Source organism: Schistocerca piceifrons, chromosome 2, assembly GCF_021461385.2.
Source record: "Schistocerca piceifrons isolate TAMUIC-IGC-003096 chromosome 2, iqSchPice1.1, whole genome shotgun sequence".
NCBI lineage: Eukaryota > Metazoa > Arthropoda > Insecta > Orthoptera > Acrididae > Schistocerca > Schistocerca piceifrons.
This window is the reverse complement of record NC_060139.1, coordinates 203,537,056-203,553,070: the sequence shown is the minus strand read 5'-3', so window position 1 is coordinate 203,553,070 and position 16,015 is coordinate 203,537,056. Positions and strand designations below refer to the sequence as shown.

Sequence of the window (16,015 nt, the reverse complement as noted above, 5' to 3'; positions counted from 1 at the left end):
CTCTTCTCAGCAATTTTTGGACATACTTTGCAAATACCTGTGCACTCATGTGTGAAAATAAGGAGATCCTTTTCCGTGTATTTCTTGCTAGGAGCCATACTGATTTGCCAATTGTGCGGTGTACTCTTAACTGGTGTTGACTGCATTGTTGTTTGCTTTGTCACTGGACTGTGCTGTCACTACCTGCATTTTGTTGCACTATTTCCATTGTTTTTAATTATTTAACATGTCAATACAAACAGTGATCGCAATTTCGATACCAAAAATTATTTAACTGACGATTGCGTACATTGGTGCTTTTCTGGAAGCACAAGTCTGAGTTGCCTGCACAGCTTACTTCCAATAAATAGAGGTGAAGTGAACGCCCTTATCTGCGAGTAGTATTAGTACAATGTGGGAAACATTTTGGCTGGTGAGATGTCAATTTTACCCTGATCATCCTTAACATCTTTAAAACAAGATAAAAATTACAATAGCTTTATATTAATTATTAAATACCTCCTTTAAGGAAATGTCTTTCCAAAAATGATGCAGCTTAAAGAGACTTAAACAGAAGGGGGAGTGGACAGAGTTATAGAAACAGCTGTTCTAACTGAAACACTTCCAGTAACACATAAGATGGCAGCACTTTTATGGTAGAGCTACAATTTCTGCATACAAAATTCAAGCTTTCGCAACCAACGGTGGCTTCATCAGGAAAGAGGGAAGGAGAGGGAAAGACGAAAGGATGTGGGTTTTAAGGAAGAGGGTAAGGAGTCATTCTAATCCCGGGAGCGGAAAGACTTACCTTAGGGGCAAAAAAGGACAGGTATACACTCACACACACACACATATCCATCCGCATAACACAAAATTCATGACCACCCACTGAATTTCATTATCTTTTCATTACTTTCATGACCATCTTTTCATTTTCATTACTTTTTCATGGTTGTCATGATCTGTAGCTTCCCCCATGAACCATGGACATTGCCGTTGGTGGGGAGGCTTGCGTGCCTCAGCGATACAGATGGCCGTACCGTAGGTGCAACCACAACGGAGGGGTATCTGTTGAGAGGCCAGACAAACACGTGGTTCCTGAAGAGGGGTAGCAGCCTTTTCAGTAGTTGCAGGGGCAACAGTCTGGATGATTGGCTGATCTGGCCTTGTAACATTAACCAAAACGGCCTTGCTGTGCTGGTACTGCGAACGGCTGAAAGCAAGGGGAAACTACAGCCGTAATTTTTCCCGAGGACATGCAGCTTTACTGTATGATTAAATGATGATGGCGTCCTCTTGGGTAAAATATTCCGGAGGTAAAATAGTCCCCCATTCGGATCTCCGGGCGGGGACTACTCAAGAGGACGTCGTTATCAGGAGAAAGAAAAATGGCATTCTACGGATCGGAGCGTGGAATGTCAGATCCCTTAATCGGGCAGGTCGGTTAGAAAATTTAAAAAGGGAAATGGATAGGTTAAAGTTAGATATAGTGGGAATTAGTGAAGTTCGGTGGCAGGAGGAACAAGACTTTTGGTCAGGTGATTACAGGGTTATAAATACAAAATCAAATAGGGGTAATGCAGGAGTAGGTTTAATAATGAATAAAAAAATAGGACTGCGGGTTAGCTACTACAAACAGCATAGTGAACGCATTATTGTGGCCAAGATAGACACAAAGCCCATGCCTACTACAGTAATACAAGTTTATATGCCAACTAGCTCTGCAGATGATGAAGAAATTGATGAAATATATGATGAGATAAAAGAAATTATTCAGGCAGTGAAGGGAGACGAAAATTTAATAGTCATGGGTGACTGGAATTCGTCAGTAGGAAAAGGGAGAGAAGGAAACATAGTAGGTGAATATGGATTGGGGGGAAGAAATGAAAGAGGAAGCTGCCTTGTAGAATTTTGCACAGAGCATAACTTAATCATAGCTAACACTTGGTTCAAGAATCATAAAAGAAGGTTGTATACCTGGAAGAATCCTGGAGATACTAATAGGTATCAGATAGATTATATAATGGTAAGACAGAGATTTAGGAACCAGGTTTTAAATTGTAAGACATTTCCAGGGGCAGATGTGGATTCTGACCACAATCTATTGGTTATGAACTGCAGATTGAAACTGAAGAAACTGCAAAAAGGTGGGAATTTAAGGAGATGGGACCTGGATAAACTGAAAGAACCAGAGGTTGTAGAGAGTTTCAGGGAGAGCATAAGGGAACAATTGACAGGAATGGGGGAAAGAAATACAGTAGAAGAAGAATGGGTAGCTCTGAGGGATGAAGTAGTGAAGGCAGCAGAGGATCAAGTAGGTAAAAAGACAAGGGCTAATAGAAATCCTTGCGTAACAGAAGAAATATTGAATTTAATTGATGAAAGGAGAAAATATAAAAATGCAGTAAATGAAGCAGGCAAAAGGGAATACAAACGTCTCAAAAATGAGATCGACAGAAAGTGCAAAATGGCTAAGCAGCGATGGCTAGAGGACAAATGTAAGGATGTAGAGGCTTGTCTCACTAGGGGTAAGATAGATACTGCCTACAGGAAAATTAAAGAGACCTTTGGAGAGAAGAGAACCACTTGTATGAATATCGAGAGCTCAGATGGCAACCCAGTTCTAAGCAAAGAAGGGAAGGCAGAAAGGTGGAAGGAGTATATAGAGGGTTTATACAAGGGCTATGTACTTGAGGACAATATTATGGAAATGGAAGAGGATGTAGATGAAGATGAAATGGGGGATAAGATACTGCGTGAAGAGTTTGACAGAGCACTGAAAGACCTGAGTCGAAACAAGGCCCCGGGAGTAGACAACATTCCATTAGAACTACTGATGGCCTTGGGAGAGCCAGTCATGAAAACCATCTGGTGAGCAAGATGTATGAGACAGGCGAAATACCCACAGACTTCAAGAAGAATATAATAATTCCAATACCAAAGAAAGCAGGTGTTGACAGATGTGAAAGTTACCGAACTATCAGTTTAATAAGTCACAGCTGCAAAATACTAACGCGAATTCTTTATAGACGAATGGAAAAACTGGTAGAAGCGGACCTCGGGGAAGATCAGTTTGGATTCCGTAGAAATGTTGGAACACGTGAGGCAATACTAACCTTATGACTTATCTTAGAAGAAAGATTAAGAAAAGGCAAACCTACGTTTCTAGCATTTGTAGACTTAGAGAAAGCTTTTGACAACGTTAACTGGAATACTCTCTTTCAAATTCTGAAGGTGGCAGGGGTAAAATACAGGGAGCGAAAGACTATTTACAATTTGTACAGAAACCAGATGGCAGTTATAAGAGTCGAGGGGCATGAAAGGGAAGCAGTGGTTGGGAAAGGAGTGAGACAGGGTTGTAGCCTCTCCCCGATGTTATTCAATCTGTATATTGAGCAAGCAGTAAAGGAAACAAAAGAAAAATTCGGAGTAGGTATTAAAATTCATGGAGAAGAAGTAAAAACTTTGAGGTTCGCCGATGACATTGTAATTCTGTCAGAGACAGCAAAGGACTTGGAAGAGCAGTTGAACAGAATGGACAGTGTCTTGAAAGGTGGATATAAGATGAACATCAACAAAAGCAAAACGAGGATAATGGAATGTAGTCAAATTAAATCGGGTGATGCTGAGGGGATTAGATTAGGAAATGAGACACTTAAAGTAGTAAAGGAGTTTTGCTATTTAGGGAGTAAAATAACTGATGATGGTTGAAGTAGAGAGGATATAAAATGTAGACTGACAATGGCAAGGAAATCGTTTCTGAAGAAGAGAAATTTGTTAACATCGAGTATAGATTTAAGTGTCAGGAAGTCGTTTCTGAAAGTATTTGTATGGAGTGTAGCCATGTATGGAAGTGAAACATGGACGATAAATAGTTTGGACAAGAAGAGAATAGAAGCTTTCGAAATGTGGTGCTACAGAAGAATGCTGAAGATAAGGTGGGTAGATCACGTAATTAATGAGGAGGTATTGAATAGAATTGGGGAGAAGAGAAGTTTGTGGCACAACTTGACTAGAAGAAGGGATCGGTTGGTAGGAGATGTTTTGAGGCATCAAAGGATCACAAATTTAGCATTGGAGGGCAGCGTGGAGGGTAAAAATCGTAGAGGGAGACCAAGAGATCAATACACTAAGCAGATTCAGAAGGATGTAGGTTGCAGTAGGTACTGGGAGATGAAGAAGCTTGCACAGGATAGAGTAGCATGGAGAGCTGCATCAAACCAGTCTCAGGACTGAAGACCACAACAACAACAACATGATCTGTAGATATCCTGTAGAAGAGAAGAAAGGAATTGGGGAAATAAAACCATCAAGAGACTAGGATCTCAGATTAAGGACGACAAGCAAAACAGCACAACAACAAAATCATTAACAAACTGCTAGCAGCACACGGGCTTTAAAATTGTGAAAAGTTATAAATGGCAATGGGATCAGTGAACAAGTCAAGGATATGGTCAAACAAAGATTTGAACTAGTGAGCTGTCAGAAACTGCATTGGTAACGTTTGTTAAACTGCTATAATCTATTTTTGCTTACTCAAAGTAATGTAACTCGTCAAAATTAGCTGGAAAGCAGCTATTATGGAATGGGTCAGTGGTGGTGGTGGCCATTGTGGAGATGGTGGTGTAGGTAGAGGAGGCAAGTGGCTGGGAGAAGAAGGAATGAGCTCAACTGAATGTGTTGAGAAGCTTGTCTTTTTGCGTAGCCCAGTTTAACTCATTCTATAAAGGAAAAAAGCAAACATTATTGAAAGGGGAGAGGAAGTAGGGGAAGATAAAAAAGGAGATGACTTATTGCAAAAAGAATCTGAAACAGCCCTGGAACATCTAGATCAAAACAAGGTATCTGGAATAGACAACAATGCCACAAAAGTATCAAGATCTTTGGGAAACCATGAGAAAAAAATGTGTCAGCTAGTATACTACATACAGATACTCAGATTTCAGGAGAATGTAGTAAATATAGTTAATATACAGGAAGCAGTTGTAGATCACATATTGTTTGATTTATTTTGGCTGATCTCACTCATCAGCAGATGGGAGTAGCTTTGGATATTCATTGTGACCTGTGGCTTTGTTTTTTGACTTAATTACAATGGCCACTGCATCTGCTGCAGGTCATGTCTGCCTTATCTAAGAATGTAATAACCACTATTTGAAACACAGCAGGTGCTGACAGAAGCGAATACTACCATCCACAGTTTAGTATGTCACAGCTGAAAAATACTAAAAAGAAATTATTTACAGAAGAGTGAAAAGACTGACAGAAGCCTACCCCAGGGAATATGCGAGGCAATACTTATCCTATGACTTATCTTAGAAAATAAATTTAAAAAACGATCAACCTGTAGTTACAGCATTTGTAGTTTAGAGAAATGTTTTAATAATGTTGACTGGAATACACTCTTTGTAATCCTTCAGATGGTGAGGATAAAACACAGGGAGCAAAAGCTCATCTACAATTTGTACAGAAACCAGACAGCAGTAACGAGTTGAAGTACATGAATGGGAGAAACTACTTGAGTAGCTAGTGAAACAGAGCTGTAGGGTGTCCCCATGTTAGTCAATATGTACATTAAGAAAGCAGTAAATAAAGCCAAGAGCACATTCAGAAAGGGAATTTTGGTTCAGGAACAATAAATATGGCTTTAAGGTTTGCTAACAATAATCCTGTCAGAGATGATAAACAACTTAGAACATCAGTTCAATCGAATGAAAAGTACTTTTAAAAGAGGTTATAATATGAACTCCAAGTAGGCTAAAGCAAAGTTGTTCTTTGGATATTTTGTTGTGGTTTGCCTGAATAAAATCTTCTTGGCTTTCAGGCCCATGGTGTTCCTCTTAGTTAGGCATGACAGCATTATCTGAATCCTTCTAGAGGATGGGCGATGTGATACCATACTTTAAGGACCATAAGACATACCTTAATTTTTAAGCAATTAAAAAAAACATTTTTAGTGTTTTTATTATTAAATTGCAAAGCAAGACTAAAAAAACTTAGTTTATAAAATAGAACTGACCTTTAAACTCCCTGAAAATCATTATCTGAATTTTCTTCTTCTTCTTCTTCTTCCTCTTTATTGTTATCGTTGTCCTTTTCATACATAAGATGGTCTTGACTGCCACAAAGAGCATTACTTATGCCACTCTTCTTGAAAGATGAAACAATAATATCTTCTCTCACTCCAGACCACAACTGTTTTACAGCTAGCTCTGTATGGCCATTTTTAAGACTGGCAGGAATTTGATATCCAGCACTGGACATTTTTATATTAATTTTGAGTATAAGACACACCTGAATTTTTTAGGCAATTTTTCGAAGAAAAAAGTGCATCTTATAGTCGGTAAAATACAGTATGTGTGCAGTGAGGCAAGCAGTGCAGTTTCTGCCAGGCATGGAACTGAATGAAGTCAGGTAAGAAGGGGTGCCAGTACAACACTTGTGAACCATTCACAGCTCCTTGCAAGTATCTTTCTTCTTTTCTGTTCAGTGTCCAGAGCCTGTTCCCATCCCCTACAAAGTGTGTACCCTGATCTCAGTTAAAATTGTTGAAGTTCCTCAGTTAAAATTGTTGAAGTTTATTCTAATTTCAGCAGCCTCCAAATAACAGAATCCCAGTATGATGATGCATGAGCAAAGAGCCTTCTCTTTCCAAATTCCATCTTGTGCCTGCTCAGTCATGGCCAGCTTACTCAAGTTCCCTTTTCTTGGTGTGTTGCATGTGTTCGGCATAACTTTCAGCAACTGTGCTAATTGTTTGGCCTATGTAGATGCAGCTGTATTCACAGAGGACCACATACACATTGGGTCATCTTTAATGGAATGTAACAGATCTTGTATCTTGGAGAGAGGACAGAACATTGGTCTTAATCCATGTCTCCACTGCATACTTCCTATTTTGATGTTATTCACACCACAGTAAGGAAGAACTCTGGCCAACTTGGCCTCAGTCAATTGCACCTGAAAGCATTCACAATTTCTCCCTTGCTGTAACAACTTTTTCTGAAAATGAGTCTCGAATGTTGCAGTTCAGATTGTAGATAGTAGTTATCAGACATCATCTTTCCTCTGTGTACCAACGTCTTCAGGACTGTTTTCTTGTGCACACAATTGTGACACTTTAAGTGATTACACATGTTTTAAATGGAATAAAGGCCTACTATTAACAATTTCTGAAAATTTCATTAATTTTACACACATGATTCCAGCACTAGAACAATTTAAATAAAACCCTGCATCTCTTTACAGACTAGTGTATTAGGCATGAACATGCAAACCACTGGTTTGAAGGATTAATATGGGCAAAAAAAAAGAATAAAGAAACATATGCTTATGGTAAGAAGTGCAAGCGCATGCACACGCGCGTGCCCACACACACGCACACACACGCACACACACACACACACACACACACACACACACACACACACACATGTAAGAGAGGAAGATAGAGACAAAGAGAGAAAGAATGAAATGGAGACAGTGAGAGGTTGAGCACAAAAAGAGAATGTAACTGTATTGTCAGTTTATTTGTCATGAACTAAAGCAAACATACATCTAGACTATAAAGAGAGGTTGACAGTAACTTTCACTGCATTTTGTGAATGTCTTCTTGCTCTCTTTCATTACTAACAATATTATATTGTTTCGTACAGTACAGGAACTGACCTCAGTTCGGCGATCTTCAGATAAGAAATGTTTCGCAACATGGTCTGGTAAAATGTTTTTCAGTAACTGCGTATTATTTTGCCGTGTTTCCATCATGTCTGCCAGTTCTCGTTCAGCCTGTTGTTTCCAGAGGAAATCGAGTCTTGATGTTACTTCCACAAGGCGTGCATGATATATCACCATAATCAGAAAAACAGTGAGTAGCACCAGCATTTGTGTATAAAGTGGTAGTGTTGACCTAGAGATACAAAACAAAATATTAGAATACAATCTTTCATATGAAGTTTCATCAGAAATTGAGTCTTACTTTCAGACATATGTTCATTCATAGCTCTAAAGTGGGTTTATCACTCCAATATAAGCAAATTAAAATGTGTAAACGGTACACTTAATGTTTTAGTAAATGTTTAACATTTGGCAAGGCATGAGATGCTCACAGAATGCTCTCTAACCCACTACATGTTACACTCTCTAACACAGGACATAAGAAGAGGGAAAAAAAGAGGCAAAATAAAAATGATGACAGTCACACACACATACCGGAAACTGGTTTGAAGAGTCAAAGGACTTTCTTCATGAACTGCTACAATATCTGACATTTTCAAACTCCACATGCATCTACAGAAGAATTGCTTACAGGTTTCCACATGTTGAGGGTACATGTGAGTTAGTTAGTTAATCACATTTCTTAGATAAATGTAATCACTTCTACAAAAATATAACAGACAACTTCTGTAGCTTCTGTTATCTATCCAACATGCCTGCTGCTCTAGTGACTATTGTATGTCTCTCACATCTTGCATGTAAGTTACTGTCTTGAAGATAACTGGATCAATGCCATAATTATATAGTAACACCCCCCGCTCCCTCCCCCAACAGAGTACTGGAACTTTAAAGTTATTAAAATATCATGGGCTTTCTTGGAGTTAGAATCTACTTAATGACTACATCAGAGAAGAATAACAACTGATAGGATAGCTTTGCTGTCTTCATACAGAATGTGTTGTGGTTAACAAGAGGTTTAGAAATGTAAGATTGGCCTTTGCAGTCTAATGCTTTCTTCCTAATGGAAGGAAGTTTGAGGTGGGTGCACTTAAAGAAGAACACACAGTCCAAAAGAGAAACAAAAGTGATGCAAATGAGCATTTAACAGCATCCACATCTGAATGTCATATACTCACTGTAGTCAGTGAAGTAAGCTTTCACATGATTTCACAGCTTGGTGAATGTGTATCAGAGACACCTCATAGTTGAGCTGACTGATTCTTTTGGAGCAGAACATAAATGTTATAGTGTTAACAACAGCATCTCACTACATTCAGCTTCATATTGTTCAAGAAGAACGTAGAGTATGTGTTGCCTATGATGCAAACTTTTCTATCCATACACTACAAGACTTAAAACAGTGATACCTTCTACATCCAAAGAGGCACAATAACAAAATCACTTAGGGTGAGACATATAATCAAAGGAAATATGGGAGAGAATGGAATACATTCCTACATTCAAAATAAATGTTTATGCAGATAACATCACAAATAGCAGTAGTATAGAAATTCACAGAGTGAAAATGAGGAATTGCATTCTGTCCCTGTCTGAAAGCACACAAACTTGTCATTCAAAACCAGAAAATTATTAGACAAAAATTACATATGGTTTGTAGCTCAATTTCAATATCTCTATATCATATATTGATACAGAATCCATAATAAACTCAGAATACAATTTCCACAGAAATCCACTTGCATGTTCTGTGAAACATGATTGCAACCTCTTTCTATAATTCTGTGAAACATGATTACAACCTCTTTCTATACCAAGGAATAAGTCAGTTTTACAATTAAAATACGATTTTCCAGTGAAAAATATAACACAATAGAGACCTTAGATGATTTTCTTATGCTACCCTTTTTTTATTATAGCGATATGTGTTTAACTATGTTCAGTCTCTCACTCTCATTAAAACACACACACACACACACACACACACACACACACACACACACACACACACACACACACACACACACACGGGGGGGGGGGGGGGGGGAGAGAGAGAGAGAGAGAGAGAGATAAGATGCACCTCAAGTGTCAAATGGTGGAGGGAAAGAGAATCTCAGTGGAGAAAGCGTTTTGTCATATTATTCATTAACAAAAATTGTTCACAATATCACCACTCTAAACCAAAGTTTTTTATGTTGTAATTGTAATGCAACTGCTCAAAAGACCTCCTATTTTTTTAAAAAAAGTATAAAAGAAGACAATACACTATAAGTGACAGTTATGAATCTTACAATTCAGTATTACAATCACACATTGTTTTCTATAATAATTCAAAAAGATTAAATTGATAAAAAATGCTATAGTTTATGAAATATAAATTGATCTTATCTCTTTGGTTAAGAAACATTGATTATATCAATTGTATACAAATGTCTTTGTATGTGAACTTTGTATATCTTTGTAGTTGGAGTCAGTCTGTCTGTATGTAGTAGTGAGGTGGAATTTGGCATGAGCTGTCTTACTGTAATTATGAACACATAATCTGCCTGTATTGCAATGTCAGAATTAAATTTAGTGTTCATTAAAATGTTGATGTGAAGAAAGTTCTCAGCATCAGAGAGAGAGAGAGAGAGAGAGAGAGAGAGAGAGAGAGAGAGAGAGAGATAAGATGCACCTCAAGTGTCAAATGGTGGAGGGAAAGAGAATCTCAGTGGAGAAAGCGTTTTGTCATATTATTCATTAACAAAAATTGTTCACAATATCACCACTCTAAACCAAAGTTTTTTATGTTGTAATTGTAATGCAACTGCTCAAAAGACCTCCTATTTTTTTAAAAAAAGTATAAAAGAAGACAATACACTATAAGTGACAGTTATGAATCTTACAATTCAGTATTACAATCACACATTGTTTTCTATAATAATTCAAAAAGATTAAATTGATAAAAAATGCTATAGTTTATGAAATATAAATTGATCTTATCTCTTTGGTTAAGAAACATTGATTATATCAATTGTATACAAATGTCTTTGTATGTGAACTTTGTATATCTTTGTAGTTGGAGTCAGTCTGTCTGTATGTAGTAGTGAGGTGGAATTTGGCATGAGCTGTCTTACTGTAATTATGAACACATAATCTGCCTGTATTGCAATGTCAGAATTAAATTTAGTGTTCATTAAAATGTTGATGTGAAGAAAGTTCTCAGCATCATAACATTATTACAATGCACACATCTTCAAGTAGCAAGTGTGTCTTGCAGCACGCAGAATCTACCATCTGGATGAACAGCCAGACAATAGTTTCAACAATCACAAAGTTAAGTAGAAATAATGAACTTTTAATTATTCTATCTGCAACTGCTGTTACTAATATATATTTGCTATACAAATGCATACAAAGTCAGTAATTTGCAGAATTTGCTGATTTAGTACTACAATTATTGTAGTCAACAGAGGAAGGGGCGGGTTAAAACTTGTGGTCTCAGTTCTGAGATAGAAATAAACATATATATGTACTGAAATGATATGTATGTTGCAGGTAATTAAGGAAAACAGAAATATCATTAACTGAAGCAAAAAGAAATTTCTTTTTCAAATGAAGGGCGAGTAATAAACTAATGGAGATGTATAATAACTGACTTTTGCCCCAGTCAACAATGGTAGCAGATCAAATGTGAAAGGTAAGTACAAAGTGATTATTTTCTTTATCTTGGACTGCGTGTGAAGAACGGTCTTTGAAAACAACTAGTTTTGGGCTAAAAGAAGAAACTGGTGGGTATAAAAATTCATTAGACTTGGAAAATGGCAGCAAAAAAATTAAGCAAGGAAACAAACAGTCTGACTGAATCAAAAGGAGATTGTCAAATATAGAAAATGTGTTAGTGAAAAAGGAAAAATTTTAAGTTTTGGGATTCAAAAGTGAGAAATAATGAATGCTTTAAAAACAATAGGACAATTGTTTGAACAATCTACACAACATCTAGATACAAAGATTGCAACTAGAGGACAAGACATAAAAAACAATACTCAATGTTCAGGACCACAGAACATAACATTTCAAAGATTTGAGTCAAGAAGTAAAAGCAATACTCAGTGAATTAATGAAATTACAAACGAAAGTGTAACTGTAGCATCAATAGCCTTAAATGAAGTATCCAGCAACATTTTTGAAGACTTGGGTATATCTGCTGTAGCCTCCAGAGAGGAATAGGTAACTGATTCTTATAATGTCATAGAAAATTTTGGCCTTTTAAATGAAGTAGACAATGTGTAAAAAAATAACATAGATGATCCTGTTATTGAGGCAGTGTGTTTTCCAATTGTGAAAAAATGAACTTTCAACATTAGATGCGGAAAATCTTGTAGAACTTAAATTTAGTAACAATGTAACTATTTGGAAAAGGTTGTCACTATTCTGTGAAACATGAAAGCTTGATTGGTTGGAGGAGTACCTGGACGTATTTTGCAGATAATTTAATGTTAATTGGAAAGAATTTAATATTCATGCAGTAATCAGTGATGACCAGTTTAAGTATTCCACTTGTTGAAAGAATAGCTGGTCATAACTTTACAGTAAAACTAATGGAAAAAGTAATCAAGTATGTGAATGCAAAATTATGTATGTGCTTTTTAAACAACTACATAGACTTGGAGTGTCTGATAGATGCTGTCTGGAAAACGTAACAGTGATTTTTTTAAAAATTTAAGTTTATAATGGAAAAATCACCACATGATTTCTTACTGGAAGTGATCAAATGAGCAACACTGATATTTTTTGTCTGTATCTTACAGACAATGTAAAACACTAAGGTTTTGGTAACAAACATCTTCTTATCCTGTCAGGTTACATTCTGTAGAAGAATTACAATCTATACAATGATAGGATTGTTACCGTACAATGCTTACCTGATGTGTTTGCCTTTACTATTATTATAGGAGTTTAAGTATGTAGTAGGGTGATTAATAATGAAGAATTTTCCACTAGATGTGCTCTGCCCTTTAACAAGTTTTGTTTGATAGAAAAACATTGGTTGAAGAAATCTAGGATTGTTGTTGTTGTTGTTGTTGTTGTTGTTGTTGTGCTCTTCAGTTCTGAGACTGGTTTGATGCAGCTCTCCATGCTTCTCTATCCTGTGCAAGCTTCTTCATCTCCCAGTACCTACTGCAGCCTACATCCTTCTTAATCTGCTTAATGTATTCATCTCTTGGTCTCCCTCTACGATTTTTACCCTCCACGCTGCCCTCCAGTACTAAATTCAACTGAATATTGAAAGCATTAGCAGGGCAAAGTGTGACTACCTGTCAAAATTTTTGCTGGACAACAATATCGATGTCGTCGCCATTCAAGAAACTCGTGTTTCCAGCGAAGAAATATTCCAAAGCCGAGGTCGAATTCCTGGATATTCTGCACTTGGTGTAACTTACCACGAGGTGTATGGAATTGCTACGTATGTCCGTAACAACATAAACGAAGCTTCGCTGATTTCTGTAAGTGTGGAGGCAGATATACATACAGTTGTCATACAATTTCATGGCATTACTATTACAAATGTTTACAAACCACCCAAAACAACATGGCCCGATTTTGTCCTACACACAGCAGAACATCCTGCAATTTACATAGGAGACTTCAATAGTCACCATGAACTTAGGAAGTACTCTCAAAATGATGAAAATGGGAGCATGCTTGCAGAATGGATCGAAGAGAATAATCTTCATCTAGTGTTTGATGCCAAAGATCAAGGCACTTTCAGATCAGCTGCTTGGGACAAGGATTCAAATCCTGACTTATGCTTTGTTAGCTGCAACGAAACTGGCTTTCCCATCAACACCACAAGGAAAGTGATAGATGCCTTTCCTCACAGCCAACACAGACCTGTAATAATACAAATTGGCTGCACTGTTCCTGTCATACGATCAACTCCGCATGCTCGATGGAATTTCCAGAAAGCCGACTGGATGAAATTTTCAACGGAACTGGATAAGACCATTCGGTGGATACCTCCATCACATAATAACTATCAACGCTTCATTGGTGCAGTAACAGCAACAGCTAAAAAGTGTATGCCAAGAGGATACCGAAAAGAATATGTTCCAGGATGGGATGAGGAAAGTGAAACACTGTACCAATACTTCCAGCAAAGTGGTGACCCAGAGATAGCTACGGAACTATTGTCCAGCTTGGACATGTCTCGGAGGCAGAAATGGGCAGAAACAGTCAAAACTATGTACTTTACCCACTCGAGCAGGAAAGCATGGAGTCTTCTGAGAAAACTGGGAGGAAGTGCACCAGCATGAAGAAAAAATTCCGAAGTAACACCAGACCAAATTGCTTCCCACATCATTACCACCTCAAGAGTACCTCCTGACAAGAAATATACAAGACATATCAGACGACAGCTTCGTGTCCTTAAAAAGAAGGCATCTCCCTCATCTGAGTATACCCATCCCTTCACAGTTTCAGACATTGACTCTGGACTGAAGGACCTCAGACCTCTTAAGGCACCTGGATTCGATGGTATCCACCCAGAATTCATGATCCATATGGGAGGAAAAGCTAAGAAATGGCTGGCAGAATTCTTCACTGACATCCTGCTGACTGGTCAACTTCCATCTGAGTTTAAAAAGGTGAAGATAATATCTGTTCTGAAACCTGGCAAACCCAGCAACAGAGTAGAAAACTATTGCCCCATTTCCCTACTCAGCTGCTGCTACAAGCTTTTTGAAAGGCTAATATATAACAGAATAAGTAGTGCTATCTTAGGGAACGTTCCAGTTGATCCGGCAGGCTTCAGACCAGGGGGTAGGTGCTGCGACCAAGTATTGTCTCTCACATCCTTCATAGAGTCAGGATACCAAATGAAGCAGAAAACATCTGTGACATTTGTTGATCTAACTGCCGCCTTCGACACTGTGTGGAGGGAAGGCCTTATCTACAAATTTCTCCGCATCATACCCTGCAGAACAATGGCTCGACTGATTAACAGCATGCTAAGTGACCGGAAGTTCCAGGTAATCACTGGAAGCAACATAAGTAAGGAGAGGAAGCTGAACAATGGATTGCCTCAAGGATCAGTTCTCTCACCCTTACTATTCAACCTATATCTATCTGATCTACCTGACACTTCGTCCAGAAAATACTGCTATGCCGATGACCTGGCTCTAGCGTCAAACACCAGGAAATGAAGACAACAGAAGAGATTTTAGCCAATGACCTGTCTGTATTAGACAATTACTTCAAAATCTGGAGACTCCAACCCAATGTGAGTAAAACAGAAGTGTGTTGCTTCCATCTAAATAACCAGTTGGCGAACGTAAAACTGGAGGTAAGTTTCAGAGACAGAATTCTTCGTCACAACTGGAACCCAAAATATCTTGGTGTCATCCTGGATCATACACTATGCTTCAAACAACACCTTCTTAACTTAGCTCAAAAGCTGAGGACTCGAAACAACATCCTCCATAAGCTATGCGGAACTACCTGGGGATCTTCAGCAACCACCCTGCGAACTTCAGCTCTGGGCTTGGTATACTCAAGTGCTGAGTATTGTGCACCTGTTTGGATGAATAGTCATCATACAAGGCTTGTTGATACCCAGCTGAATACGACAATGCGCATAATATCTGGCACAATCAGATCTACTCCAGTTTATTGGCTTCCACTGTTAACCGGTATAATGCCTCCTGATCTATGCAGATGTACTGCCCTTATGAGAGAATTCCACAAGATCTCCAGGAATTCTAACCTACCCGTGCATAGCGACCTGCCACTTTTAAATTGCAAGAGACTGAAATCACGTCATCCAACTCTGTGCGATGCTGCTGACATGGTTGCTAAGAATTTCAAACCTCTTGAAGAATGGAAAGGTCGGTGGGAAGCAGTGACAGATGTGCACCTGCATAACATCTTCTCAGGTGCTAAACTTCCAAGTGGACTCGACTTACCACGCAAGACGTGGTCTACTCTCAACAGAATCCGCACCAGCCATGGGCGATGCAGGGATGCTCTCTTTAAGTGGAAGAAGCTGCCTGATCCAGCTTGTGACTGCGGGGCTCCATACCAGACTGTTCACCACATTGTCAGTGAATGCAGGATTCGAGCCTATCATGGCGCCAAAGAGGACTTCCTGCTAGCAACTCCAGATGCAGTACGCTGGATTGAAGGACTGGATATTCAGTTGTAAAGACAAACTTAAGTTTCTTGTGTGTCAATATGTACATATGTATATGTAATTTCATGATATGTCTGTATTAGCCATACGCTAAATAATAATAAAAAGTGATCCCTTGATGCCTCAGAACATGTCCTACCAACCGATCCTTTCTTCTAGTCAAGTTGTGCCACAAACTCCTCTTCTCCCCAATTC

At 38.3% G+C, this 16,015-nt stretch overlaps 1 protein-coding gene across 1 annotated transcript in view; it reads right to left on the bottom strand.

Annotated features, from left to right (window-relative positions):
- LOC124774910 (adenylyl cyclase 78C-like) overlaps window positions 1-16,015 on the bottom strand; it is a 723,787-nt gene that overhangs the window by 40,865 nt on the left and 666,907 nt on the right. The window contains exon 16 of the mRNA XM_047249584.1: window positions 7,648-7,885. Coding sequence (XP_047105540.1) covers window positions 7,648-7,885 — 238 coding nt within the window. The remainder of the gene's footprint in view (window positions 1-7,647; window positions 7,886-16,015) is intronic.